Source organism: Phalacrocorax carbo, chromosome 10 (assembly GCF_963921805.1).
Source record: "Phalacrocorax carbo chromosome 10, bPhaCar2.1, whole genome shotgun sequence".
Classification (NCBI taxonomy): domain Eukaryota; kingdom Metazoa; phylum Chordata; class Aves; order Suliformes; family Phalacrocoracidae; genus Phalacrocorax; species Phalacrocorax carbo.
The window spans coordinates 25,322,895-25,350,330 of NC_087522.1; the positions used below are offsets into that span (position 1 = coordinate 25,322,895).

General features: G+C 49.3%; 1 protein-coding gene across 4 annotated transcripts; it reads right to left on the reverse strand.

Moving 5' to 3' along the window:
- Positions 1-555: 555 nt before the first annotated feature.
- ARHGAP1 (Rho GTPase activating protein 1) lies at positions 556-26,681 on the reverse strand. 4 transcript variants are annotated; one of them, XM_064462631.1, is made up of 13 exons: positions 26,568-26,681; positions 21,518-21,703; positions 20,624-20,716; positions 9,896-9,983; positions 9,534-9,665; positions 8,948-9,034; positions 8,221-8,319; positions 7,386-7,493; positions 6,442-6,518; positions 5,977-6,054; positions 5,303-5,431; positions 5,023-5,126; positions 556-4,354 (listed from the first exon to the last, which is right to left on the reverse strand). In XM_064462631.1, the coding sequence occupies exons 2-13, from the start codon at positions 21,654-21,656 to the stop codon at positions 4,175-4,177; spliced, it is 1,314 nt and encodes a 437-aa protein (XP_064318701.1). In that variant the 5' UTR covers positions 21,657-21,703; positions 26,568-26,681; the 3' UTR covers positions 556-4,174. The 4 variants fall into 4 exon arrangements, with proteins under 4 accessions (XP_064318701.1, XP_064318704.1, XP_064318702.1 ...); XM_064462634.1 differs by lacking the exon at positions 26,568-26,681 and adding an exon at positions 26,397-26,487 and having other exon boundaries at positions 21,518-21,701; XM_064462632.1 differs by lacking the exon at positions 26,568-26,681 and adding an exon at positions 21,952-22,069 and having other exon boundaries at positions 21,518-21,701.
- Between the last annotated feature and the right edge of the window lie 755 nt (positions 26,682-27,436).

A 27,436-nucleotide genomic window follows, 5' to 3' on the forward strand; every position in this document is an offset into this window, starting at 1 on the left:
ATAATGTCCTTAAGGCTGCAGGGCTGTGACACAAGAAAACACATCCAGCTGCAATGGTGTGTGCGCTGTGCTGTCCATGTGGTCACGCACAGTGTACACTGTGCCAGCTCTGGCACCCCGTCAGGGATGGGCCCACCTTCTCCCCAGCTCCTCCGAGGCCACAGCACAGTGTCAGCAGCAGCAGCTCACCGTGACCAAGCCCAGAGACAGGACCAACTGCTGTGCTCACAGGAGGTTTCACAGCCTGAGGCACAGTCAGCGTATTAACCATGCTGGCCCTGTTACAGGGTCCAGCAGAGTCCAAGGGGTGGAAAATTATAGACTACAGACAAAAGTACCATCCACATGAAAAAAAAACCAGAGAAATAATAACTCTACGACTGATGTCTTGTCCAGGGAGTTAGAGCAGGTAAACTAAAATTAATAAATCAGACTCCAAGGACCGTATGCACTTTCCTCCCTGTCTGCACGGTTGTGGTTGGCAGCACAAGCCAGCCTTACTTCTGTTTCTTGGAGACGTGCCACAGCTGCTGCCACTTGACAGACACACCTGGATCTGGGATTACATTTTGATTTTTATTGAAATACAAAAAGTGCAAACTGTGAAATATAAGATTGATGCAGACTAGAAGGAAATAAACAATGTGAACCGTCAAAACCCTGGCCCCATGCCTGACGAACATCAACGGAAAAGGCGGCAGGGAGCACCAGCAAAACAGTGGAGCCAAAAATTTTGCACAGGATCCCCTGCGCGTGAAAGAGGAAGCAGGGACCGAACTGGCCCTCAGCTCTCTCAAATTAGCAATCATTGCCACAAGGCATGCAGGTGGCCGCAGCATCCCCTGCACCACCCAAAAGCTTGGGTGCTGGTACACAGCTTGGGCCAGGGAGCAGGGAGGGATCAGAGGCCATTAAGACAGTGGGAGGCTTAGCAGAGGGGAATGGTCTAGGTGCCAAAAAGAGGGCTGAAGTGGAACAAGTACCCCCACAGGGTAAAATGGCTAATAGCTAACCTGAAAGACAAGCCATGGAAGACACCCTTGGCCAGCTCTACAGCAAGGAGAACACCAACACAAAAGACCAGCACCCTAATCCGATTCTGCCCCCCACCTATACGTAGCAGAGAAAAGCTGCCCAGCCAACATGCTGCCTGTGCAACGAGGCTGATCAGGTGAGGAAGGAATTTAACCCTCCTTGGGCTTGACAGACGCAGGCCCTGGCGGCCATCCCCCCAGCGTGGGCTGCGGGCGAGCCCCGGCCAGTTCCTTGCTCAAGTCACAGGAGGGACATTTCCATACAAGGCATTCAGGAGAGCAGACTGCAAAAGCAACCCTGGTTACTGGGCCTGCTCTGGGGCCCCCGGCAGCTCCAGAACGTGGACCAGCAGAGGAAAGGGGATATTTTCACAGGGTCCCTTCCAGGATTTGCAAGCATTTATCTGCTTCCTGCAGGCACTGAACTGGAGCAGGCTTTTATCCCTGCCTGCAGGGGGTGCACCAGTCTCTATTTTGCTGAAAAGGAACATTATTTCAAGAATTCACTTTAAAAAATAAAAAGCACCCACCAAACAAACTCCAGCCAGAACACAGACTTGCAGCTATCCCTCCTCTCCCCCCGGAGAGGAGCTAAGCTACCCCAGCACTGCTCCTCTTGCTACTGGGCATGGAACGGTCCTTGCTGCTGCACAGGGCCGGAACGTGCCACCCTGCCCAGGGAGCTGGGGCTGCACGTCAGGCCGAGGCTTAGCGCCCCAGCACACAGGCACTTCCAGCCCCAAGGTGCTGACCTTGGGCTCTTTTGCTGCAGGAGAAGTTACATCCTCTAGGGGGATGTAAATGAGGCCAGTGTCAGCTGCAGATACAGTCAAATCACCGCGTCTCCCTCCATGCTGAAACCTACGCAGAACTGGGGGGGTGCCTGCAGGGAAAGGGGACTGCACTGGGCTCCCTCAGCCTCCCCACTCCTCCCAGGCTGCCCAGAAAGCCTTGCCTCTTAAAGCGAGCACTGGGGCAAGTGCACCGCTCTTCACACTGTCCCTCCCAGGAGATTACTCTTCCACAGCACATCAGCCCTGCTAACTTACTCTAGTAGATACTGCAGGTGAATTAGGAGCTGAGTATCTCTCCCTCCAAAGCGTTTATATGATTACCGCTGTGATTTGTTCAGGCTGAAACAATTCATGTCCTGGCCAAACAGGAATGACTCCTACTCTTAGAAGAGGGAGAGTAAGCAGCCTTGTAGACTCCATAGGGCAAAGTTCCCCAGTATGTAGAAGGGATCAGACCCAGCCCTCTCCTAGAATCTCTCTTGCTCCAGCCTTAGTAACGCCCAGTCTCTTGCTCACTGTCCCCACCCATATGTTGGTGTGCCTCCTCCAAGCCAGGTGGCCGGATCCGCACTGCCCCGCAGAGCTGCCTGTGTTTGCACCCATCCCCATTCCAGAGCTTAGCAAAAAGAGCAATTTCCATTCCTGCAGCTGATGTCACTTATTTTGAGTACAACTGGGGCACCAACTTCTGTCAGTGTTTAAAGGCAGGCTAAAATATTATGAAAAAGCAAATCCTATTTAGCATCCAGTAGCTTTTTAAAAATTAGTTCTGCTTGGTCCAAAAGATTTGTCCCTGTAGCCAGATGCGGCAGGGAGGACTGGCCCGGGCACACAGGGCACAAGATACAAAGATAAAACACACTAGTGGAGTAAGGCTAGAAGCACCCTACTAACAACCCTGCCGGGCCCAGGCTAAGGAGGGCGATCTCTTTGAGCTCAGGTAACGGGAACGCCACAACCCAAAGCCAACAGTAATGTCCTAACAGTATTGCAGCTGCTTCGGGAGGGTGCCAGGCCCACCCTGCTCTGAGCCTGCCCTGCGGACAACCTGATCTCTCCAGCACGCCCAGGGCATACAGAATGCATCTGACCAGGCTTCCGTGGTAGGATGGAAGGAAAGTACAAACCGAGGAGGAGATGGGGCAAAGGCCCTTGGCATGGAGTAGCTGTTCCCTCACAGCTTTGGCACATGAGTGCTCAGCACCTGGGAAATCCATAATCTAGGCCTGGTGCACTCCACAGCGAGGGTTAGCCCCAGTCCCCAGAGCTTCCCTCAAGGCCATGCTCTCTGTTAGGCTGTACTGAGGAAAGCTCTGCTCAGAAAGACAACTAGCCAAGGCGGTCTGTGCCAGCCAGCACAGATACACAGGCCTGACGGAGAAGGGAGAGGTCTTGTGCTGCTGCCATGGGGAAAGGCAGTGATCCTCAGCGTGTGCAGCCACGCAGCGCCACCAGGGCGCTTGCTCCCTGCCATTCAGGCTCACCAGCTCCCAAAGGGCCCCAGCCAGCCCCCCCGCACAGCCAGGTCCGGCATGAGTCAGGCTGGAAATGCTGCTGGAGGGACAAATGCACCTGAGCCGGGTAACTATGGGAGCCACCTCACCCACTACACCCCAGTGAACACTGAAGAGTACCTGGAGTGGGTGATCCCAGAGGGGTTTGGGATAAATTCAGCTTCCTTATATCAGAGTCTGACAGGTATACAGCCTGTGTGCTGTGAGCCTGTTCTTCACTTGCCGGCCAAATGCATCGGGGCGAGTGGTGCTTGCAAGTGCAGAACACGCTGCCACCTGAAGCACAAGGGCTGCCTGGCTTCCCTCCCTGCTTTAGGTGCCTCTGGGGAAAGGCAGGATGCAGGTTCAGCGCTGAGAAATGGCACTCACAGCAGGAACGTCTCTGCCACAAAACACCGCGAGCCTGCCCTAGCCCAGACAGCCCAGCTGGAGCTATTGGGAGCTTAAACATAAAAAGATCTTTGCTGAGGAAGGGACCAAGGAGGGCAGAAAAACTGCACGTGAGGGAAGGAGGAAAAGAAGGCAGGTCATCTGATAGGGCAGCAGGCTGGTGATGAGCCCTGCAAGAGCTGCACAGAATGGCAGGTGGGTTAGGACTCCACCCAGCAGCAGCTGGGACACCAGCTCCCCTTCCCCATCCGGAGCAGCAGGTGTCCTGCTCGCTTACCTACACACTCTCTCCACCATCTATCTCCACAGCCCTCGCTCTGCTCATCACCCAGAGGATCAATGGTCCCTTTGCATTGGAGACAGCTTGGTCACAGCTCCCAAGACAAGGTGGGAAAAAAGGTGGGAAGGTGGGCACAGTGTGCTGGTGTCGGCTGGCCTGGATTCAGGCCTCCACATCCTCAAAAAGCTCCTTCTGGTGGTCCAGCAGGAACTTGGTAAAGGTATTGATGGGGTTGATGGCTTTTAGGGTGATGGCTACATCTTTGGCCCACAGCAGATTTGGGCCAAACACAACTGCCAGGTTGGTGTTTGTCATCTTGTTTCTGTCACTCTGAGCAGAGACCTATGCAGGAAGGAAAGAGACCATTGTGAATCCTACAGAACACCGCAGCAACTGCTCTCTACCTTCCCCAAAGCCAGAGCTGACACCCCAAGGGCAAACAGGAGGAGAGAAGCTGAAGGCCCAATGCCACAAGATGGCTGGGGGAAACACACATGACATCCAGCATTCAGGAGGTGAGGAGCAATAGCTTGCAATTTGCCACTATGGCTTAGCCACCAGCCCATATCGTAACAATATGACCAAGAGCACCATCAGCCAGTATCTCTACAATCCAGAACACCACTCAAAACAAAATTATCTTCCTTCTTCCTAGGACAGTCTTGCAGTGGCTTCCCTGGCAGCAGAAAGTTCTGTAGGCCAGATCCAAGACGCCTCTTCAAGTCTAATCTCAGATATTTTGCAGTTGTACCTCCACCGGGAGGAGGTTTCAGCCTCCCTGGTACAGACTGCACGGGCTTAATGCCCGCCTGCACCTCTCAGCGTTATGAGAAGCAACTGCTTAGGCTAGTTCATCATGATCATTATTGATCTCTGTATAACAAGAACATAAGGTAAAGAAAGGCAATTTCCTAGCTTGAGACTCATTTCCTCTCAAAGGCAAAGAGGGAGCAGGTAGTCAAAAAGCTGACGCAAGGCACAGGCAACTGAACTAGAATACAACTGCCCACCTGCACCAGAAAGGCTGTCAGTAGATGGAGCACTTGGTAGTTCTCTTCTGGCAGAGTCTGGAGTGTTTTGCGAACAACATCCACACGATTCACCTCCTCCACACCTAAAAATCAAGGGAGATGGTACAAGCAGGTCCACGAGGAATCCTTAGTACCCATCCTGATGAAAGCCCTGTCTGCAGTCACAGGGCATCCCATGCAGGACCTCCCCCCTCCCCGAAGACACCTTTGCCCTTGGCTGGTGCAGAATTCAGGGAGTAGCACGCTTGTTACAACTCACTCTGGAAGCTGACAACATGGCTGTAGAGGCCAAAAGTGAGGATGGGCTCAGGTAGCTCCCTCAAGAAGGTCTTGAGAATGACAGCAGGGAGGTGGACATCTTCATACTGTTGGAAATCTACAGGCACACCTGAGAAAGTTGAGCAGAGACTCAGTGCTCACTGGCCAAAGCAGGACCTCCTCCAGACAAAGAATGGGACATGGTGGCCAGAGCCCAGAGCTAGGGAAGCAGTATTTTAAAGAACACAGAGAGGGTACTGAAGCACCACGTCTTCTAGCAGAGCGGAAAGATGTGTCCCAAAGGCATATACAAAGCACTGCTGAATCCAGCACTGCATCTTTAGAAATCATCAGATGAAACAGATGACAAGTTTCCTTTCTGGTCACCTTCAGTCCCTCCAATATAACCAGGTGAAAATGGTAAATCCCACCCTGAGAAACAGAAATTTTCAGGAAGGAATAGAGCAGCAAGGGGAATGTGAGTGGGAAGGAATATGCTTTCCACAGAGCAGAAGTATCAGATGTTTCTCCCTTGCAACTCAGGTCAGACCCCGATGGGGCCTCACCTAGAGGCCTATCAGAGGAGGAGACAAGCCACTCATTAGTTCCAACTAATTCCAGCTGGACAGCAGTAGTTAGGGAGTGAGAGGGGCTCTGCTGAGTTTGGGCACTTACCCATGTTGTATTTTTGCTGGACCTCCCTGACAACCTGTGTATTTGCTGATCTCCGGAAAATCCCCTCTGTAGCAAGAGCTGTGAAAGAAGAGTAAATGGAGAAGAAAGATCAGCCATGTGAGAGTCAATAAAAATGCTGGTCTTAATCATAAATCCATGCTGGGGGACGTTCAGACAGATGTCAACAAAGCCCCTTTTTTGAAGTATGACATTTCTTACTGCTTCCACTACGAGACAAAGGATACAAGGAGCATTTTACTACTCTTGTACAAGTGGGAGTATGGACAGCTGGAAGAAAGAGGTCTCCTAAGCCCTGCAGAATCTCTCTTAAAGGCTATCTCAACCAGTTCAGGCCTTTACACCTTATTCTAGACTGCTGTTCTTCTTTATCTTACCACACTCTGGATGGGAACTTGGGTGGAGGAGGGGCTGCTGACATGGAAAGAAGTGGGGCTGAAGACTTACCGTGCTCTTGCAAATAAGCAACAGTGTCTCTGACCACCAGAGGAACAGGAGATTGATCAGGGCTCTTCTCCCTGAGACTGCGGGAAGAGATAAAAGGTTACAAATGACTGGTCCTCCCTGTCCTGCAGCCCCTGAGTCTTGAACTTGCACACACAAGTGCTATCACATAGGATCTTGCTACCCCAGTCCCTGGTTCAGCCACCCTCACGTTCGACTGTCTATAGCACTTGATAACATGGAGCTTTTCACCCCTCTCAGGCTACTAACAAGCTCAGGCACACAGCATCACGGGGATTACATTTGGAAATGTTATGCTGAAGCTGGGGAATGTGTTCCCAGATTGCTTCAGAGGATCTGTCTGGCCACACAGTACTGGCTCCTCCTCATTCCCTGGGGAGGCAAAAATCACACTCAAAAATACCTTCACCACTTAGCCAGTGTCAGAAGCCCTTGCCAGCATCTCTGTTTGCCTGTGTCACCATGCAGGAATGGGGGATGGGAATCAGTACAAGGGTCAACAGAAGTGCTTTTAAAATACAATTTATGATATTAAAAAAAACTAAGATCTGCAGCACTGCTCAATAAAAACAGCATAGCCCTAAAGACACCTCCATCAGCCTCCTACAGACTTCCTTTGCTTAAAGGAAGTTTCTAGTGGCATAAAGCTGTCCCCACGGCCCTTATTTTGCTCCTCCCTTAGTGTCCCTTAGCTGCAGAAACAATCTTATCCTAATTTAGATACAATCTAGCCACGGAATCAAGAGGATGGAACTGAACCGAGTCAGTCAGGATCTGGACATGAGCGCAGAGTTCCTCAGAAGAACTACTGGAGCTTTGTAGGAAGTCTGAACTGCAAGAAATTTTACAGCCACTTTTGCTGCTGTTCATTTATAAATACAGTGACCTCATATGAAGCAAGTCAGGGTAAAAGCAGAGATACTCACTGCTGCAGCGAGACTCCAAACTGCTGGTTTGGCAGCGGTGGGCGTGGGGGTGTTGGCTTCTGGGGCACTTGTGAAGGTTTCTGCAAGGATCTCAGATATTCATCGTATCTGTGGCAAAACGCAGACTAGTAAAAAGCCACTCCACCTCCCAGAAAGAGCATGAACCCAGCATGAACCCACTGCACGCTCAGTGGTAACAGCTCTAGCCTAGCGTGGTTGATTCCACATATGCAAAAACAGAACAGTCAGCTCTGGAGCACAGGGTCAACGAGAACAAAACATCTGGTTGCCAGAAGAAAGCAGGGAGAAAGGAATATCTGTCTGGAATCAGGAGATGGGGTAGCTGAGGATGACGGACAGCATGGGCAGGAGGCCAGGACAGCACTACTTGTGATGAGACAGTTGCATGTGTTTGTGAGGGACAGGGAATCAGTCTGGTAGGACTGAGATTGTGGCAACTTTGGGAAGCCCCGAAGAGAAGCTGAACTGTGCAGAGTGAGCAAAGCAGGTGCCCAGACGCAGCAGATGCACAGCACGAGCTCCAGATCAGCGTTATAGTCAGCAGCTTGTAGAAAGCCCTGGAGGGGTGTGTGGGAGAGGCAGGATTGATGCTCCACTGGGGAAGGATTTTTCACTCAAGGACAGAACTGGGCACCAGGGCCAACAATTCACAGAAAGGAGCATGGATAGAAACAACAGTCTTTAAGGCAATTTGTCACCACTCCCTCCAAAACCACTTCTTGAGCGGAACAATCTCTTCCTCCCCTTGCCATTCCCCCAGAAAAGACCCCTGTCACAGATCCCTAAGCGAGAGGGAGACAGGCAGCATTCTCACTTCAGCACTTGTCTTGGGATCCCCAACTGTTCCAGCTTGACATACTCCTCCAGCTCACTAAGGAAGTTCACATAAAAAATCTTTTGTCCAAACTTAAAGCTGAAAAACAAGAGAAAAGTAGGTATGTAAGGAATCAGGAAATCCAGTATCAGAACAGACTTCTTACAGGCAAGGAGAGCAGGGGTCTGCAAGAGACATCAATGGGCAAAGGGGCAGGTATGGCTGAGCAGCGGAGATATTGCCCACATCGCTCTCCAACTCCGTATATTTTACCAGGAGATGCCAAGACTTTCCAAGTCACATTAGAAGCCCTAGCAGCAGGCTCCCTAAAACACTGGATTTCTCCTTCCTAAGTTCAGCAGCAGGCTGGAGAAAATTTTACTTTCAATTATTTTACAGAGTTAGGATTTCAGCATCAACACAATAAAGTAAATACCATTTGGACTGATGCTCTCACTTCCTTGTTCATTATTAGCAGAGCCTGCAACACTTTACTTCTACTTGGCTGGGTAGAAAGGGCAGCACAAAGCTGCAAATTCTGCAGGTTCCCAAAGCAGTGCTTCTTGTGTCTGAATATTTCTGAGCTCAGAAACAGGAGGAGATGGCATAGGGTGAGAGACTCCAAGGTAGGCTTGGCAGCCTGGGCTCATATTGTGCACCACTGAGAATGCCTCATTATTCCCCTGCAGTGTGAGGATGTGGGTGACCCTGCTATAGCTCTTCCTACCTGATCAGAGGCTTGAAGAGGATCAGCAGGGTCTTGATGAATATGGTTGGGTGCACAATATACAAAGCTTTGATGTTCTTCTTGTACCTGCCAAGAGAAGCTAAGTAAGGATGAGCTGCACTTTAAGCAGAGGAATCAACCTTTCCACAAGATTGAGGCACCCTGGGTGCTCCATTCCTTTTGCACTGAGCGTCACCACTCCCCAGCACCCACAGCCTCTGCTCTGATGTGCTTCGCTGCTGCGTCAGGCCCCTCAGCAGCCTAAGGGCATGCTTTACTGGATTCCAAAATTCACAGGTAAGCAGTGAACAGCCTTACCAGGAAGCAACAATTATACCACAGGGCTGACACGCTTGCACTGAGTCCTGGTTTTGCTGCTTGCGTGTTGGCCTAAAGGACGTAACTACAGAAAGAGTTGTTTATCCCATTATTCAGCCTGTATTAAACAACAACCCATCTCCATAAGCAGCAGAAATAAGTGACAGTAAATTACAATCACCAAGCTACATGGAGGCCATGGGGAAGATCATCTACATTAGGCTACAGAACAGCATGTTATATCCTTGCTTGCTGCAGTCTTACTCACTTGCGATCAAATTCCCTGTAGGCATCCCGCAGCCAGCTCAGGGATGGCTTGTTCTCACTGGTCAGGCCATGGTGCAGGTACACCAGTGTGTAATCACTCTCCACATACTGGTCCAGTGTGAATTTCAGGTACCTGAGAAGAGACAACTGCTGATCTCACTTCCCTCTCTTCTTCCTCCCTTTGGGACTCAGTTTTATGTGCCACAACAGAGGATTTGCATCCCCAGCAATGGAGGTAAGCACTTTGGGAGGTCATGTCCAACTAAAGACGCTACTGCAGATAGATCTGGCCCCAAGAATTCAGCACCTGGGAATTATATCAGACTTAAGAAGTTAACAGCAGCCTCGTAAGACACTACTCACCCCAGCAGTTTCACGTGATCAAGTTGATGACTTGGGGGCATCCGGCAGGCACTGAACAAAATTACTTTCCTTCCATATTTGTCATCACCTGCAGATGAAATGCAGAGATTACAGGGAGTTTAAGGACTACATTGTGGTCTTGGCAGCAAGGGGTAAACAGGAAATGGGAAACCACCATAACAAGGCAGAAGTCTGGATCGCCACAGCTGCCAGCAAAGCTAAACTTGATTTTCAGCAGAGTTACCGCAGCCTAGTATGAAAGCAGGAACCTGAACACCAAGGGCCTGGCACGTAAACGATGCAAACGGAGAAAAAAGTCCATGCTCCAGCCCTGAAAGCAGGAGGATGGAGGCCTCAAGTACCGAGCAGAGTGTTCAGAGCATTAATCCTGCAACACCGCCCCTGGGCACTGCTCCTGACGCACGTGTGCCCAGGGAGGCACAGGGAAAACTGTCCCTCACAGGCACAATAACCACTCCTTCCATCCTACACACGTTCCCAGGCTAATTGCTTGTGGTCTGGTACATTTGCTTCTTGTTTCACCTGAAGCTTAGTCCCGCACACATGACAAAGCCATTTCATACCCTGGAAACCAAGAAATTCCTAAAAACAGGGCAGTCCTGGCCACATGCCAGAGATGAGAAGCAAGCACCATCATGAGCCTTTTCTACAGGCGGACCAAGTAGGGCTGCTGGATTCTCCAAGGGGACTGCAGAACAAGCTGTTCACTGCTTCCATCTAGGAGATATTTCTCCAACCTGAGCTGCAAAGTACAGCACAACAAGGCATTCTATGTAAAAACCCACCAGAAAACAGTCCACATCACACTGGAGCCAAATAACCCACAAAAGCACCCTCACCTCGGGGAGGACACTCCCAGTCACCACTTGAGGCTTCAGAGACAAGAAGCCAAGTTTTCCCCAAAGCAAGTCTTCATACATCAGTGGGACTTCTGCCAGCAGAGATCTCAGTCCCATGAACAAAACCTGATCAGATGGGCATGGACAAGCTTAGCAGACTTGCTAGGGGAACTGAGAGATTTAGATAAGTAAGAAGCAGGTCACAAATCTTTTAGATATACAGAATTTGACAGAAAATCTGGTTCTCTCCCAGACACAACACTCAATCCATTTCCATAAGGATGACTCGCTTTTTAGCCCCAGTGGAGATGAAATGGTTCCTTTAGTGTGAAGGGTTAAAGTCTTCCCATCTTTCTTGCTACTCGCCCTGCTCCAAGAGATATGTTTTCTTGTCAAGCAGAAGGAGCATGGAGCAGTGGAAGAAGCTACTGAGGTTATACTCAACACCACCCTCCTTCCTTCCCTACAGCACAACCATCTCATACAGACCGCAGCACAGAAAAGCAGTGACGATCACTACCTATGCAGGACAATATAAATACATATGCATACGCCCTGCAATACATCATTCCTCTTGAAACGTATCCTTTTCCCCACACTGATTTACAATATCCGGGGCATGCAGCCATTTTCTCACCTTGGCATGGGCTCTGGCCCTCAGCTACCACCTGGTTACACTTGACATGCAGCAACTGAGATCTCCAACTGAACTCCGGAACAGCAAACCTGAGGTTTCTGGGAACACTGCCTGTTAGTAACAGATGACCACTTGGTGCTGCAAATGGCAGCCAGAGAACTCACACGCACCAGCCATGACATTAAGATGCCGCTAACCCTCTTTTACACCCCATCCTGGCCAGAAGAACAGATTCTTTTACTACTTGTTCACTTATATTTTTCTCTTGCAAGTCCGATTTCAAAGTCACTCACCAGACAACACAAGAGACAGAATTTACAGATGCACACAAGCCAAAACCTCTACGAAAGCTAGGGACACTGAGGCAGCACTAGGCACAGACCAGGAAAGGGGCAGCATAGGCCATCACACTGACATACACATGCGGAGGTAAGGGGCAGTTAGGGAGGACCATGACCCAGAATGCAGGACTAGGAGAGAGTGATGCAAGGCTTATCTGGAACAACCAGATACAGTCACAGCCAGGCCACAAGACCAACATCACATTGCATATCCCACGGTAGCCCACTCTCTGCCTAGCTCGGAGTTACTTGGTAGCTTGCTATGAGCTTTAGGGCTGGGTCTAATGCACGTAAGTTGTCTATAAAACAAAGATGCAGGCTATAAAGTCCTGGGCAGGGAATATGGCATATTGTGACTCTTCCCAGTGGTCTTGAGCCACTCATATGTCTTCATCTGAAGACAAAGGTCTTGCTGCACAGATCAGCAAAAAGATAGTAGCATCTGAAAATCTGTTGAGTTTTGTAGTGATGAAAGAGAATGGTCAGAAAGACTACAGATCTTTGCAGATCATAGCTGTGTGCTAAAGTCAGGACAGGTGCTATCTTCAGGTAACTAAGAGGCTGCATTTCATACCAGAGCAGATGGTCTGAGGGCCAGAAGATGACTGCCAGCTTGATCAGGACAGGCCTTGGTTTGTAAATAACTGCAGTAGAGCACCATGTTCATGTGATGTTGTAGGTGGCCACACACTCAGCTCAGACTCCTGGGTGCTGATTTCGAGACGTGATAAGTCACAAGTCAGGAACCACATAGCTTAAACACCTTCCTCTGGAATGACATGAAAGCCTATGGCAGGGCCTATGCAAAGTATAGAACTTCATCCTTATATAGTCTTGGTGAAAAGGTCTGGGATCGCTGGTAAAGAAAAAACGGACAATCCACAATTATGGCAAAGGGGAGATGGCATGTTTCCCCTTCACAATTTCAAAGGCCAACTACCCCTAAAGATAATCTATAGTCTCCTGGACGACTGAAAACTGAATGGTCTATTTTGCCTTCCAAATCAGAATTAATTTATGCATGAGACCTACACAGGAACCAGCACGCTCATTACTGAGGTCTGGGTTTCACTCTAGTTTCATCACACTGAGCTCAGCCTGTCAACACAGACACTTTCAAAACAACCATCTGCCAATCTTGTTTCCACCTATCTACACCCATCTACATCAGTCTGGTTCCTCCAGACATGACAAAATTCAAAATTCATCATCAAAGCTGAAAATCAGTTGTACCAATTTATAAACAAAATCCAAAAGCCCATTCCATGCATTCTTGGCTGTCAGAGGAAACTGCCCACAGGTGGCCTCTCTGCCTCCAACCCAACAGATCCTTATCGTGTTTGATCTTTCCCAGATGCTCCATCCCTTGATCTGTTTGCTTTCCTGTTTGCAATATTAATCTTATGTATCTAGGCTTTCACCCTTCATTTGCAATTGCAAATAGCTGAAGTTTCCATTAACAGAACTATAGACCGTGAAGTAATCACTCAGCTTCTGAGGCCGTCTCCTACCTCTCCCAGATGAGGAATCCTCAATAGGTAACAACAAACTAACAAAGCAGCAATTAGATACCACCAGTACTCACAGAGCACCCCAACAATGCACACACCTTTGTGAGTAAGTTCGTACGTTAAAACTATTTTCAATCTACACTGGAATTAAACGACCTCCTTACAGGATGTAATTCAGATACCTTTTTTTTTTAACAACAAAGAACAAGACAGTAGCCAATATGCAAAGCCCCTTCAGTCAAGACAGCTGCTCATGTAAAGAGATATTAACTTGTAGCACTGATGGACATGCTAATTCTCCTGAACATTGTTATGGTGCTTTTAAGGGCCAAACTCAGTTTCTCCTCTCACCCAAAGTACAGCGTTTCCAATGCCCTTCTGAGAAATGGGGCAAGGAACATCATTGCTGTGGTTTGAAGCCATCAGTGCAGGACCATACTTCTAAAAGGGCTGAAGTTCAAATACTGAGGCTAATGTTTCAGATGGCATCCTGCAGCAATACAGATGTATCAGAGCAGAAATTCATATCAAGGCAGCAGTATTGTCCTGAGACAGGACGCTCTTTTAAATGAATCTGTACAGCCAACACGGAAAATACATAGCTGACATGCAAATCCTGCTATGTATTTCTGGGTATTTCTCCTGAAATATATCCATTAGCCACGATTATGCCACAATTGGAGGCTGTCACACTACTCACTGGCAGCATAACTGCAGTCCAGGGACCCTGCGCATTCCTACCTTCATCGGGTACCCTCAGCTGAAGGCCCACCTCGATCAAAGATTCAAATGGGAATATCCTGGTACTTTGATACTGAGAGAATGCAGATGGATAAAACTTGCCACCAAAAGCTAGTGCTACTGGTAAAACAGCAAAGTTAATGAATTGAGGGTCAAGGAGAGGACACGACTACATAATTCTGGAACATTACTAGACAAGTTTAACAAAGCTTAGTATGTTTATCAGAGCCACTGTCAGTAAAAAAATTCTCTAATATAATTCAGGTTCCTGCCAAGCTTATGACTCAGCTGGGCAGTGTTTAAGTATAGTAGATTTTAGTGACCTGTTGAATTCCAAAGTGGATTTAGCCCCTCAGGAAAAGAAGGTAAGGAGCTCAAAGTAGAAGTATTTTAACACATGACACCTTCCACCTAGATATTCCTAATATTCAAACACAACCAGAATCTTAAAGCCTTACCAAGTGACTACAGCTCTAACTGATACCAAGTATACTAGAGGGTCAGATTAAAGAATGCAAAATGGGAGGATGCCTGAGAGCATGGGAAATGGGGCAGAAGAGGCCACATGATGAGGATCAGCATTTCCATGGACTGTGCAAAGGCCTTGGCCTGCTGTTCAGAAACAGCAGAAAGAATTTCACACCAAAAAGAAGTTTTCATCTACACTGAGAAGTGAAAGCACCAGCAGCCAAACTCTTAAGGCCTGGGACTGAAGTCCGGAGAGTATTAACAAATGCTCAGCAAGCACAGAGCAGTCTACCACAGCTTCAGGCTAGAATGAGGAACAAGTCACCAAAACACATCATCTCTGCAGCCAAATGGAGAAGAAACAGCTAACAGTTGCTGCCAGCTGGAGAATCCAGTTGAAGCCCCAGCTGCATAGCACGTGAGCGCAGCAGCAGATCATATGAAGGAATAGGAAGCAATCCTAGGATGAACTTCCAAAGTACGTATGACGATAAGGTAAATCTGAGTTTGGACTGAACTGGTCCAAGCAGGCCACCACCATGACAGAAGAGGAATGGGATTTACACTGAGACCCAAGAGCCCCAAAGTGTCCAGAGTAAAGCCCAGATGCCAGATTTGGCCCAGATGATTCTACTGTGCCCGAGACAGAGGTGCAGCCCTCAGATGACAGTGTTGTGCAGCCTTTGGACTCCTGAGAAGTTGCCAGTGCAGCCTAAGGCTGAGCAAAGTTTGGGCTCCCCTGAGACAGTCCAGCTACAGGCCACAGTCATGCTAAAGGAATACCATGATCTACAGTACCAAACGTTAGTGCCACGAAAAGTCTACCTACCTGGTTGGGCCCCATCAAGTGCACCCTGGTCTGGAGGAACAGAAACAAAGTTAACAGCAAGCCAGTCTTTGGACCCTTTCCCAGAAAGTAATATTGAGCATGAAGTCTCAGAGTCTAGCCAGACTGCCACTGGGATGCAGTTAGTTCCTGTCTTGCAGCAGTTCAGCTCCTTCTATTTCATCTTTCCCCCATGCCCCTCTTCAAAGCAACTTTATCTAACAATTAGAGGCAGTAAAGCAACCCCTGACTCCCGAGTCTCTTCCTTGAATTTGCAACTAATTCTGTACAATCAGTCAAATTTCTGGCCTTTACTGTAACACTTCCCCTACCAGCAAAATGGCAACTGCCATATTGCCACTTTTAAAAGGGTTAAATGCAATTAATTCTGAACGTCCAAGCCTTCTGAACAACTTCAGAAGTGTAGAGAGAACGGGATCATACTGTATGAATAACATATCCAACAGATTGTTTTGCAATAAGCTATAGTTCACTAATAAGCTGAAGGTGGGGACAACTTAGATCTTCAACACACCCATAAAAAATCAAATTGCCAATTAGAAAAAAGATAAAAAGGTTTCTCTGAGCAGGGAGGAGTTTACAAAGGCTTTTATTGCCATGCCCAGCCCCTTTCCATCACTCTTACGCTCAACAGACCCACATGGGCCTATCAAGATGGGAACCTGAGTGGAGCAGGGCTCTAGAAAGAAACCCTCCATCCCCTTGGTCTCCCTTAGAAACTTAGAATCCCTTAAAAACTCTCTACTCCCTTGATCTCACATGTCAAAACATGGTGCACAAGCTGGGCTTGCTTTGGATAGGCCCAGTTCTACAGAAGCAACTCATCATTCTGTATCATACAAACACTCTTAAAAAAAAGTCAAAGCCAGAAACTACATCTAAAAGCAGCAGAAAAGCAGGCACACTGTATTGATGGAGCCAATAATAATGGACTATACTGGAAGGCCCAGAGGCCTTTGCCAAGCCCGTTAACCACAAAAGGCACACTGCAACATACTTTCAACGCAAGTTTTGTCCGTAACTTCTACCTCTGCCTGCTTAGTGAAACTGGTGCTCCAAGATTGATTTTACCTCCCCATGTCAATCACCGACAGCAAACAGCACTAGTTACAACTGTGGCACCTGCAGCCAACAGCCAGCCACATTGCTTTTCACGTAGGTTTGGTACCAGATTCACCGCTGAAAAAAGGTTCACTGTTAAAACTGCAGTTTCAATCTAGAAACACACAGTCTAGAAACACACAGTCTAGAAACACACAGTCTAGAAACACACAGTCTAGAAACACACAGTCTAGAAACACACAGTCTAGAAACACACAGTCTAGAACACCCCTGGCTCTCCACCTTGCCTTCCCACTTCAGTCATGGGTCTTGCACACACTAGCATCACACCTTTTCTGCGAGGGCAGCCTTGCAGACTGCCAGTTAATGATGCAAGGCAGCAGATTTCCCACAAAAACGAGCAGAAACATGCTCTGAGTTTCAGCAAAGCTTTGAAGTCACTGGGCAGGGCCTGCATAGCTGAAGTAAATAGCAATGGCTGCTCTCCTGACAACTGCTTCACCAACTTATAGCCTCCACAGTGGTGGAAAATGCATATGCCAATCATATGTTAAGACCTAGTTTTCTTATCCCAAAAGGAAAAAAGCCAGTTATTGTGTAAAATGGGAACGCTGATGTACCTCATAGCTATAACGCTTGCATATTGACCACAAAGGCGAGACTAGTATTTCAGGCTGGGCAGAAGAAAGAAGAAACACATTGACAGAGAGCTGCCAAGAGCCCTGCTCTTCTTGCACAGCCCAAGGTTTCCAGTAGGCATTGCCATCTCCAGAGACCTCCTTCAGACTGTTATTAACTATCTGCCATCTTCTTGCAAGTTAGCCTCTGCTGAAGTTCAAGGCCAAGATTATGTCACCCTAGTCTGCCTCGACTCCAAAGGAAATGAAAGCAGCACCTTTCCCCTATAAGAATTAGCAGAAGAATATAGAAGCTCTTAAACATAACAGAAATTTGGGATAGTTCCTCAATAGCATTCAACCAGAAACCTGCATTTCTGCTGAATGCTGTGTGATATGTGGCAAGGAAAAAAACATACACTTTGCAGAAGTGGTTTGTGCAGTGGAATCAAGTGGCCTCTGCTCCAACTTTTAGCCACATGTAAAGATGAATTTCTCTGCTATGAAGCTCACAAAAAGAGGAACTCAGAGTGAAGAAGAGCACAACCACACAGAGACCTCTCCAGAGCCTGTGTAAAATGCTCCAGAAACACACACCTTAAGGCAGGTCTGAAAGGATAGGCAGAGTATCATCTCTCTCCTTCAGAAAAACATTGAATCCCAGAACCAAAAGAAGGTTTCCCAAAACTAAAATATGCTGCTCCATAACAATGCCGTGGCACTCCGCAGAACCATGGTCTGGATGCCTTTTGCTGTGACACACCACCACTAGGGACAGCAACGACATGCCTGCTCCTTCCCTGTGGACAGCAGCTTCCAGGAAGATCCCAGTCCCCAGAAGAGGCAGGAGCACAGGGCACAAAGGACATTCTCCATCAAACTGCTGCGCTATTTTTAAGTGGAAAAACAAACGCAAAACCCTGATTTTTTTTCTAGAAAGCTTTGAAAAATGTTTTTCAATATTATTTTCTCTCTTTAGGCCAGGTAGCCACAATATTCAAATCCAGCGTGCTTTGAACAGAATCAGAAATTAAGGTCAGCCAGAAAATGAGTGGGCTAACTTTTTGTCATAAAAACTGGGCTTTTAATAAGTAATTAACACCATGCACCCATCCTGTAAGAAGCAATTATTTTTCTGACCACACAGGATATCTGTGGGATCACGGAGTTCAGCCTGAGGATGGGAACCAGTCTTCTGCTCTACTCTCAAAATAGCATCATCATCCCAGAATACATTGCAGGGAAGGCAGGAACAGAGTTAGCCATATGCGTTCTGCTCTGAAGTGCAGTACAGGGAAGTACACAGAAGAAAAAGCTGATAAATCAGCAGAATGGATAAAACTACCCTTCACGTGCTGCATTTGCTAATATTTACAAGAGAACCAGGGTGGAGCTATTTTTTCAGGCTCAGCATGGCGAGCGTTCATTGCACCTGAAGGTGCTGGCAAGCACAACTTCTCAGTAGAGCTAGATCCCAACAGTTTCATATTAATCCTCCAGTGAGATTGATTTTCCTGGCTACTTCTAATAGGATTTTTCCAGATTTTCCCCAGATTGTTTGCCTCTAACAACAGCCCAGAGAACATTACCTTGTCTGATTCTCCAAAGAGTTAACATTATTAATTATTGACCAAGAAAACTGAACAAACAGCTTCACCCCAGAGCCCAGATTACAGCTCAGGCCCCTCTGATCAACTTCATAAATCCCACTTCCAGGAGGTGAGACACCAGAGTCTCAAAACTATGGGGCAGCAAATCCACTACCTGGAGCTGTGCTACTAGCTCTTCCAAGGCTAAGGGCATCGCACCATGTTCTGCATGTGGGACCATCACAGGCTTTCAGATAAACCAGCTAATGTGAAAACTGGCCAGGAGCAACCAACAACAGAAGCTTCTCTGAGCTGTTTCTGCACTATACAGGGACGTGACAGGGACAGAAAGGTCACTAGAAACACAAATTTAAACTACGACGGGGAACAGATGTCTTTCAGAATACAGGCACACCTCCAGGTCAGCCATCCTACTACCCCAAAATCCTTTCAGAAAGTTAGATAATTCTTCATTAGCTATCCTGACAACGTGTGAAATGGCTGCGTTCCAATAGCTGCTGAGACACGCCTCCACTGGAGCAATACTTAGTCATAGAGCTTGGGGGGGGAAAAAAGTTACCTCCGAGCAGAAATCCCGCAGGAAGACCGGTGCTTAAACATCAGGAGGCAGCACACAAAGTATATCCTTGGTTTGGGCTGACATTCCAGTCTTATCAACGTCTCTGATCTAAACTCTCCACTAAGCACTTTGTCTGAAGTGAACAACAGTATCATTTAACTCACCGGCTCCCAGAGGCCAGAAACACCAGTTACCTGTGCCATTTGCATTCCAGACATTCTAGCTATTATCACTGAAATGGTGGAGTCCACACAACTGTCCCTTCCCCATTTCAGCAGTAGGCAGGACCAGGGTGCAGATCTCTGTAAGCTCCAGTCCTAAAGCTCCAGCCCCGAGGAAAAGGAGGTCAGTAACACATTTGCAAATGAAAGCACTTGTGGCAGATCTACAAGACATAATGGCCCAAATGCTGAAGACCTGGCCTGTCAACCTGAGCGGCCAGGCTCACCCAAGAGACAAAGGACAACAAAGTTTTGAGTTTGCCATTATCATTTTGTTCCCCAAAAGATGTAATGTGAGAGGTTAGGAGAAAGAAAGTTCATTCTAGAAGACAGCCCAGAAAAGACAACTCTTACCAAGGTAAATGCCTGAGAATCTTCCCTCTGTGGTCAAACCCTGATGCAGAACAACCCTGAATCAGGAGGACTCCAGCTTGTGCCTCTGCTTCACTGCAAATTCACATGCGGGGCAGGGACCAAGGCAGAGATAAACGGCAATAGGAGGGGTAGCTTCAGATTATCAAGGAGGAAGTGTGAATCGAGTCACAACAAGCTGAAGAGGCACTTTTTTTTTTTTTCAACAAGGAATGCAAAACAAACTGTGATTACCTTTCCCTCAGATTTACCACAGCAAACTAAAAACTACCCCCAAAACTCTTTCCTGTGGAGGTCCCATCATTAAATCGCTGAAGGCTACTGTAATTTAAATCATATGGATAAGATGACCACACAGAAAAATCCAAATGCTTGTGACCCTGAATGATCAGGCCTTTCCCTGCAGTGGGCCATGGGCCTATTCCAGATTTCTGTAAATGCTGTTTCTGGGCAGGATGGCAAGCTCTGGCCGTTCAGATACAAGAGAGCTGCCAGACCTACTGTGGATTTTTTAGCCAGCTGAGGACCTTCCAGCTGTACTGCATAGCTAGGTAGTTTCTGTGGCATTATCACACAAAAACCACATCTTGTGCTCAACATATAGGGAAGGATCAAATCTGAAACTATTCAGCAAAAGCAACCAAGTCCTGCTAACAATATAATCAAGACAGTAAGAGCCAAGAAGGAATGCAAGTGTAACCAAGGTCAACAGAAAATTACACGTCGCAAATGTTCAAGAAGTTTGATGCTCCTTCTCTTTATGATGCCAGCTGTCATTGCCATTTGGGCCTGGCATATAGCAGATACCCCCACAACCATTAGAAAGACCCTTCCTCAGCCCAGCTGCAGAGACATCAAAGGGGAAAACAGAGAGAACGCTACCTGCTACTTCCACAATGTGGTGCCTGGCGATATCATAGTAGGGATCATCCCACCGCAGATGAGTGACGGGCTCAGGGGAGCCTTTGGAGTCCTCTGCAGAACAGATAAGGAACAAGCAATTAGAAGAAGGGATCTGGAGCACCTAGGCGAGGGGTACAACAGAGGTAGAGGGATGAGAAAAAATGGCTTTCCAACATGGGAGGGAGTAATATATGTGCCTGCCCACCTTGGAAACCCACCTTTGAAATTCTGAATGGGCAAGAGCAGCAATGACTTCAGAAGAGACCTGTCAATCCTATGAGGTCCATATAGTCCCTCAGACTGTACACCCCCTCAAAACCGACTGTTCAGATGCGTCACAAACATTCACAAAGACCAAAACCCGAGTGCCAAGGGCACCATCATGGCTTTTTAGAGGAGGAGGATCTTAGCATGGTCCCTTGATGGACAGACATCCTATATGCCCTTGAGCTAGTTTCCCTGAACTCTCTGGGCAGCAGTCCACAGAGCACAGGATTTCAGAGCAACAACTCAGATGTCCAGCCCCACCTCCCAGATGGAAGTTCAAGACCCTTCCACTCAGGATGGCCAAACTATCCTGCAAGAGACCATAGCAGAGGACACTCAATGACTTACAGCATGTTTGTACTGTTAGCACCAAAGTGCAGCCAGCCACAGGACTGAGAAGAGTACATTTACATCATCTGGCTCTGAGCTTTTTAGTGCTGTTGAATGGCAGGGGTAATTCACTTGGGTGTGGTGCAAAATTAATGTATCTATAAAGCTTTCAAATGGAGCTGGGGCTCTCTGTGTATGTAGATATGACCACAATGCTGCAGGAGTAACAATTCCTTTTTGGCCAAAACCCAGACCCCAAACAAGCAGGATATTTACCTGATTTGGGAAAAGCAGGGGCTTCATCTGCTGGCCAGCTCTTATCATCTATGGAAGCCAGTTTGAGCTGGCTGAGGGACTGGTTGGTATCATCCAAGTTCAGGTCATCCTGAAGCTCCGAGAGTGGGTCTGTAGCCATGATCCCCAGACACCACAGTTTATTTTGCAGCACCTAGAATGAGGACTGCAGAGATTGCTAGGTGAGACACAGAGACCACAAGTTTACCTCCCCATAAAGGCTCTTCCTCTTCTCACTAATTTTCCACAAATCCTCTCTTATCTTTACTTATCCAAAGATCATACTTCCCCTCCCCCTTAACACAGGCAGGAAATCATCCTCCTCCTCCAAGCCAGGAGCACCGACATATGTCAGACATATGTCAGATTCTTTCATGCCAACCACTATCAAAAGGCCATCAGGAGCCCGTACCAACCCTCTTGGCGAGTCTCTTGACCACAGCTCTGTCAAGAGTAGCTTCTCCCCTGAAACGGGAGCAGCAGCAAGACACTGAGGAAGGCAACAGGCTACACCAGGCCCTGCCTGTTACACTCACTGTACCAGCTCTGAGCTCCCCCTCCCTCCAAAGGTCTGGCACAAAGTCCAGCTGTTTCCACAGTTGGCCCAGCACTGGAAGCTTTCCCAGGAATCACCCCCCCCTTCTTCCCATAAGGGAGGCCCAGAGCTCTCCACAACACTGAAGTAGGTACTTCAGCATGCTGGGATCTGAACACAGACGTGAACAGCTTCTTAAAACAGGGTTTCATAGGCTGAGCTAGTAAGATAGGGAGGACAATACACATACAACCTTCATCCCTTTTCAGCATCACCCAGCAAATCCTTTTTCCTACATGACAGCAAGCAGCAAGGAATCATCTTTAACTTAAAGCCATATTGCTAGAATGAGTATTTTTCACCAAGCATGCCATAATACTCAGGAGACCAAGGAATTAAAAAGGTCCAAGAGACAGACAGCTCAGTGTGCTGTTGCTGCTTGCAAATATTTCTCACTCTCACCTGGCACAGAAGATATGTCAAACCCAGGACTGAGCTAGCATAGCACCTCCTAAGGGTGTCAGTTCTTAGGGATGACCCCCTAGGAAACAGCTGTTGTCCTCTAATGCCAACACTGGAAAGGACAAGTACGTTGCTCACACAGACCACATGGAAAACAGGCAGCAAGCCAAGAGGAATTGTAGCAAAACAAAATGACACCCCACATCAGCAAGACTCTCTGTAATGATGTTTCTCAGGCAGGCTTGTGCTTGTTTTGCATTATGAGGAGAGCAAAGGGTTCAAAGATGACCTGAGGAGGCACAATGCCTTTGTGTGGAAAGATTATATTCACAGTAAAGTTATTTCCATTAGTAGAATGGAGGGGGTAATGATGTTCTGCATCTTCTATCCCTAGAGCTTGAATGTGTATATTTATTCAGAGAAGACAATGAATCAGTTTCTCAGATGTGAGCACAGAGGACAAAAACCGTGAGAGACTGAGCATCATGTCCACGGAGAGAAGGCATCATGTCCATCCTCAGGGCAACACTTGTGACCAACCTTGGGGATTCATTTTGAGAGTACAGGAAATTGGATAGTCGGTGTTTGTCCCCTCCCTCTGGATCACTCCCCACTTATTACTTCCTGTCCTCTCTTATCTGCTACTCACCAGTGTGTGACCAGCTTTCACCTCTGTGGGGCTCTCAGAGGGCTGGGAGCTGTTGCTAAGCAAATGACATAAGTTTCCCAAAATATGAAAGAGCAAGACATATATGGGCAGTGGATCACCAAGACAGTACAGCAAACACACAGGGTCTGACTGCTGCAGCCAAGCAGACACCCAAGCAAAATTATTCCCTGCCCTCCAGTGAGGGCCGCCCGTGAGAGCTGTCTGACCCTCTCTGATCTTGAAGTGAGAAATCACGTTCCCTTGCACAGTGAGCTCACGCTGGAACCACACAGCAGTGGAGCCAAGGGACAAGGACTCCCCACTCCTAGCAGCTGATCTGATTTCTATGGTAATGCCAGGCATCAACTCCTATGAGTCAGTGTGCTTAAAGCACTCCCCACAACAGCCTAGCAGGCCCCCCAACCCAGCACCTCATGCTGAGGAAGCGTCCACAGTCCCCCAGGGCAGCCCCCAGCATTCCCAGCTCCCAGGGACTTTCCAGTGGGGACAGAGGACCTACAATCAACTGCTGCCATCCACTGAGATGCCTTTCATGGGAGATTCTTGGGGATGCCCAGTAGCAAGTGTCCCCAAAACAAGGTCCTGAAGCGCTTAGTGACCAAATCCAAACCTTTCCACGGAGCAGCGATGGTACTGCCACAGGGCCAGCAAGACACCAAGTGTCCTCGCTTGTCTCTACACAGATCACAACTTGACTTCACAGCCAACTTGCACCACTTGAGCAGAAGCAGAAGAGGCCGTTAATAGACAGCACTGGGGGATTTCCCCTTTTAGGCATAAAATTAATCCTAAAGTGGCACCATGTGGAAGAAGGAAGTTGTTAGTAGGATCCTTACAGTTCCACACTGGAAAGAGAGCCCTGTGGATAGTGCTCTTGCCAAAACCTTCCTTACCCCTTGGAAAGGCAGACCAGACTCCCCAGATACCTCTACGTGGTTTTCACAGGCAGGCAGCACCATTCCTTGGCTCTAGGTTAGTGCTCCATGGCAGAAATGTTAATAGAAGGAGGACCCAGAGCAGAAGACCTCTTAGATTTCAGGTCCTTCTTGTGAACCATACTGTAGCTCCCACAGAGCTCTGGAAGGCTTTTGCAGAATCTTCCCCAGCCCTTTCCCAACAGCGCAAAAGACACAGAGTCTGACATAGGGTAAACCTAGAACAGTTTAGAGCAATATAATCCTCTAAATGCCTGGGAACTAGCAACTGAGGAGGAGAGACCTGGAGTTAGGATGTAAGAAGCTGCTTGGGGATCTTAGCATAAGGGTATGCATTTTACTTCCTGACAGTGCTGTTGCATGAGGTTTTTCCCTGTGTACTCAAAACTGACCCATAAGCAGGCTCTGTCATTGACCAGAAAGTCCATTCTGTATCGGTATAAGGGTGTAACAGTTGTCAAAAACAAGCATCTCACCAGACATAACACAGTTTAAGAACCCCACTTGTTTTAGATAAATGTCACAACAAGATGCAAGTGATACACCCTGTACAGAAAATCATCAGGTAAGAAAAATGACGTACCTAGATGTAAAAAGCCTAGTCAAACATTTAAAAACTAAAGAATTACACGTTACATCAGAAGCATTTACTGAATGCCAGGATCTAAAGAGCCAACTGTTTCCATTTTTCCAAGCATTTAAGTATGTTTTCTGCACCTACATTGGTTGACCTGAACACTTGCTATCTAATAAAAATTTACTTCCTTGATTACAGAGATACACACTGTAGAACAGCCCAGTCTGCTGGAGGAGAGAAACCTCAGCGCTTTAAAATACAACTCCTACACAAGTGCTGAGCTGGAGGCTCTTTATGCAAGACCCCACCCGAATTTACCCAGAGAAGAGAGTTCACTTGTATCTATGAAGTTGTGACAGCTGCTGTTCACACAGACTATTTTTTTGCCCCAATCCCAGACTCACTACTTTTACATCATTTATTTCCGAGCTGCGCCTCCTTGGTAGTTTCCTTTCCTGTTTTTTTCCAGATGTACTATAATTCAAAAGTAAATCTCCACATCAGAGTATGTCCATGCATGTATTACCACACCCTGGACCTGTACTTACACACAATAAAGAATTACAAAAGCCAAGTGGCCTCTTCTTCCCTGCCCGATTAACAAGCAATGCTCAGACCCAAAGGAATCCCAGTTCTGGGGTGATTGTGTTATTTTTCTGACTCTGCTGCCATCTGCACCTCCTCCCAGTTTCATTTCGTTTGCACAAGCATCTACTTTTCTGTACACATCACTCAGGTGACCCTGCACTTTGCTATCGTCTTAACATCAAGCACACTGCAAAAGAAAAGGAAGCAGTTACGCAGCAGCAGACCTTCAAAGCCCTCACTTGTGTGAATGAGCCCCAGGACTGAGACTCACTGAGAGTCCAGCCCAAGACTTCCCTCGTGTCGAGACTGACAGCAGCGCCCAGAGCATCACGACCTGGTACTGCCCTGAAAGAATAGAAGGGTTGAGAGCCAGACCGGCTTTGTCTGGCACGCTGTGACCAACTAACTCAGGGCAGAGACGCAACTACTTGGGGAAACTCTTTGGCCCTTCATTATCGTAACAGCTTTTTAAATGAGCAGCCTTCCTTCCCTGGTCACCTCAAACCTTTTGCTGAAGGCCACCTCTGTTCCTGCTGGAAATCCCTCCCAGCTAGCAACGAGCCTCCTCTTGGCGGTTCCCTGCAGGGCCTGGGAGCAAAACGGCAGAGCCCAGCTTCCTCTCTCGGGAGCCCTGGCACAGAAGGGACTGCCCTCGGCGCCGTGCAGGACCCGCTCAGCAGAAAACCCGGGGGCACGTACAGCCCTCCAGGGGCTGCACCCCTCCTCCCCACCACCCACCCGGTTCTCTCCCATTCCCTTTACGGGACAACCCAGAGCCAACTTCAAGATGCTAATTAGAAACTCAAATATTTGCTGTTTACACTGTTAAGAGAAACCCCCGAGCTCCCACAGGACACGCCAGCCGCCTAACGGAGGGGCGGCTATCAGCCCCTGCTGTCAGGGACGAACGGGGTGACAAGTTACCCCCGCCCCTACCCCAGCCCACGCCGCCCGGGACGGGACGAGCGGGGCCGAGCCGGCAAGGGCTCAGCCCGGCCCGGTGACCCGGCTCCACCGGTCGGGTACACCGAAGAAACGACTGAAAACTCCGAGCCCAGGAGCCAGGACTACAGCGCTCAACGCGGTGCTTTTACCGGGCGGGCTCCTCCCTCCCGCGGGGCGATCGGCAAGGACCCAGGCCCGACGTTCCCCCGCAGAAACAGCCGCCTCCCCCCACCCCGCCGGGGCTCGGCAACGCCCGGGGCGGGAGGTGGGGGCTCCAGGCCCAGGCCCGGCGCCGCGCTCCTCGGGCAGCCATACCTGCCGCCGCCGCCGTCCCGCCCGTCCGCCGAGCATCCGCCGCCCGCCGGAAGCGCGGCCCGTCACCGAGGGAACGCCGCCCCGCCCCGCCGCCGTCCGGCCGCGCCCGCCGCCCCCCTCACACTGTTCCGTCGGTATGGAGCGTCCCGGCCCCGACGCGTCCCCCCCGGGCGGCGGCGCGGCGGGTCCCTGCGGGCCCCCTGGTGTCGCCTGCCCGGTGCTGCGGAGCCTGCCGCCCCCCGGGCCCGGCGCACGGGTGTGTGATGCGCGGGCAGGGCCCTGCCGGTCGGGGCGGTGCTGGGGCCGCCCGGCGGGGCCCGGGGTTGGAGGAGGCGAGTACTGGGGGCTCGGCAGGGCGGGCGGGCGGCCGTGCGCGCCGCCGGGGCCGGGGCCGGGGCCGTGCGCTTACGGCCTGGTGCAGCGGAGCCCGAAGGAGCTGGAGACCGACGTGGCGCTGGGCTGGCGGAGCGGGCGGCTGCGGGCGCGGCGGCCGGTTGCGGCGGGGCCGAGCTGCTCTGCTGGCCCCAGGACACCCCCGCGGCGGCGGAGGGACGGCGGGCGGACGGACGGAGGCGAGAGGGTAGCGGCGCCGCGGGGGTAGCCGGCGGCCGCGGCGGGGGACGGGGCCTCTCCCGGCGGGACGGCGGCGGAGCCCCTCGCAGGTGGGTGCCGTGACGGGGGCCCGGCCCGGCCTGGGCTGCACGAGCGACTTTGGCCGTAGAATCACAGAGTGGTTTGGGTCGGAAGGGACCTTTAAAGGCCATCCAGTCCCCTGTGAGCAGGGACATCTTCCACTAGACCAGGTCGCTCAGAGCCCCGTCCAGCCTGACCTGGAATGTTTCCAGGGAAGGGGCATCCACAGCCTCTCTGGGCC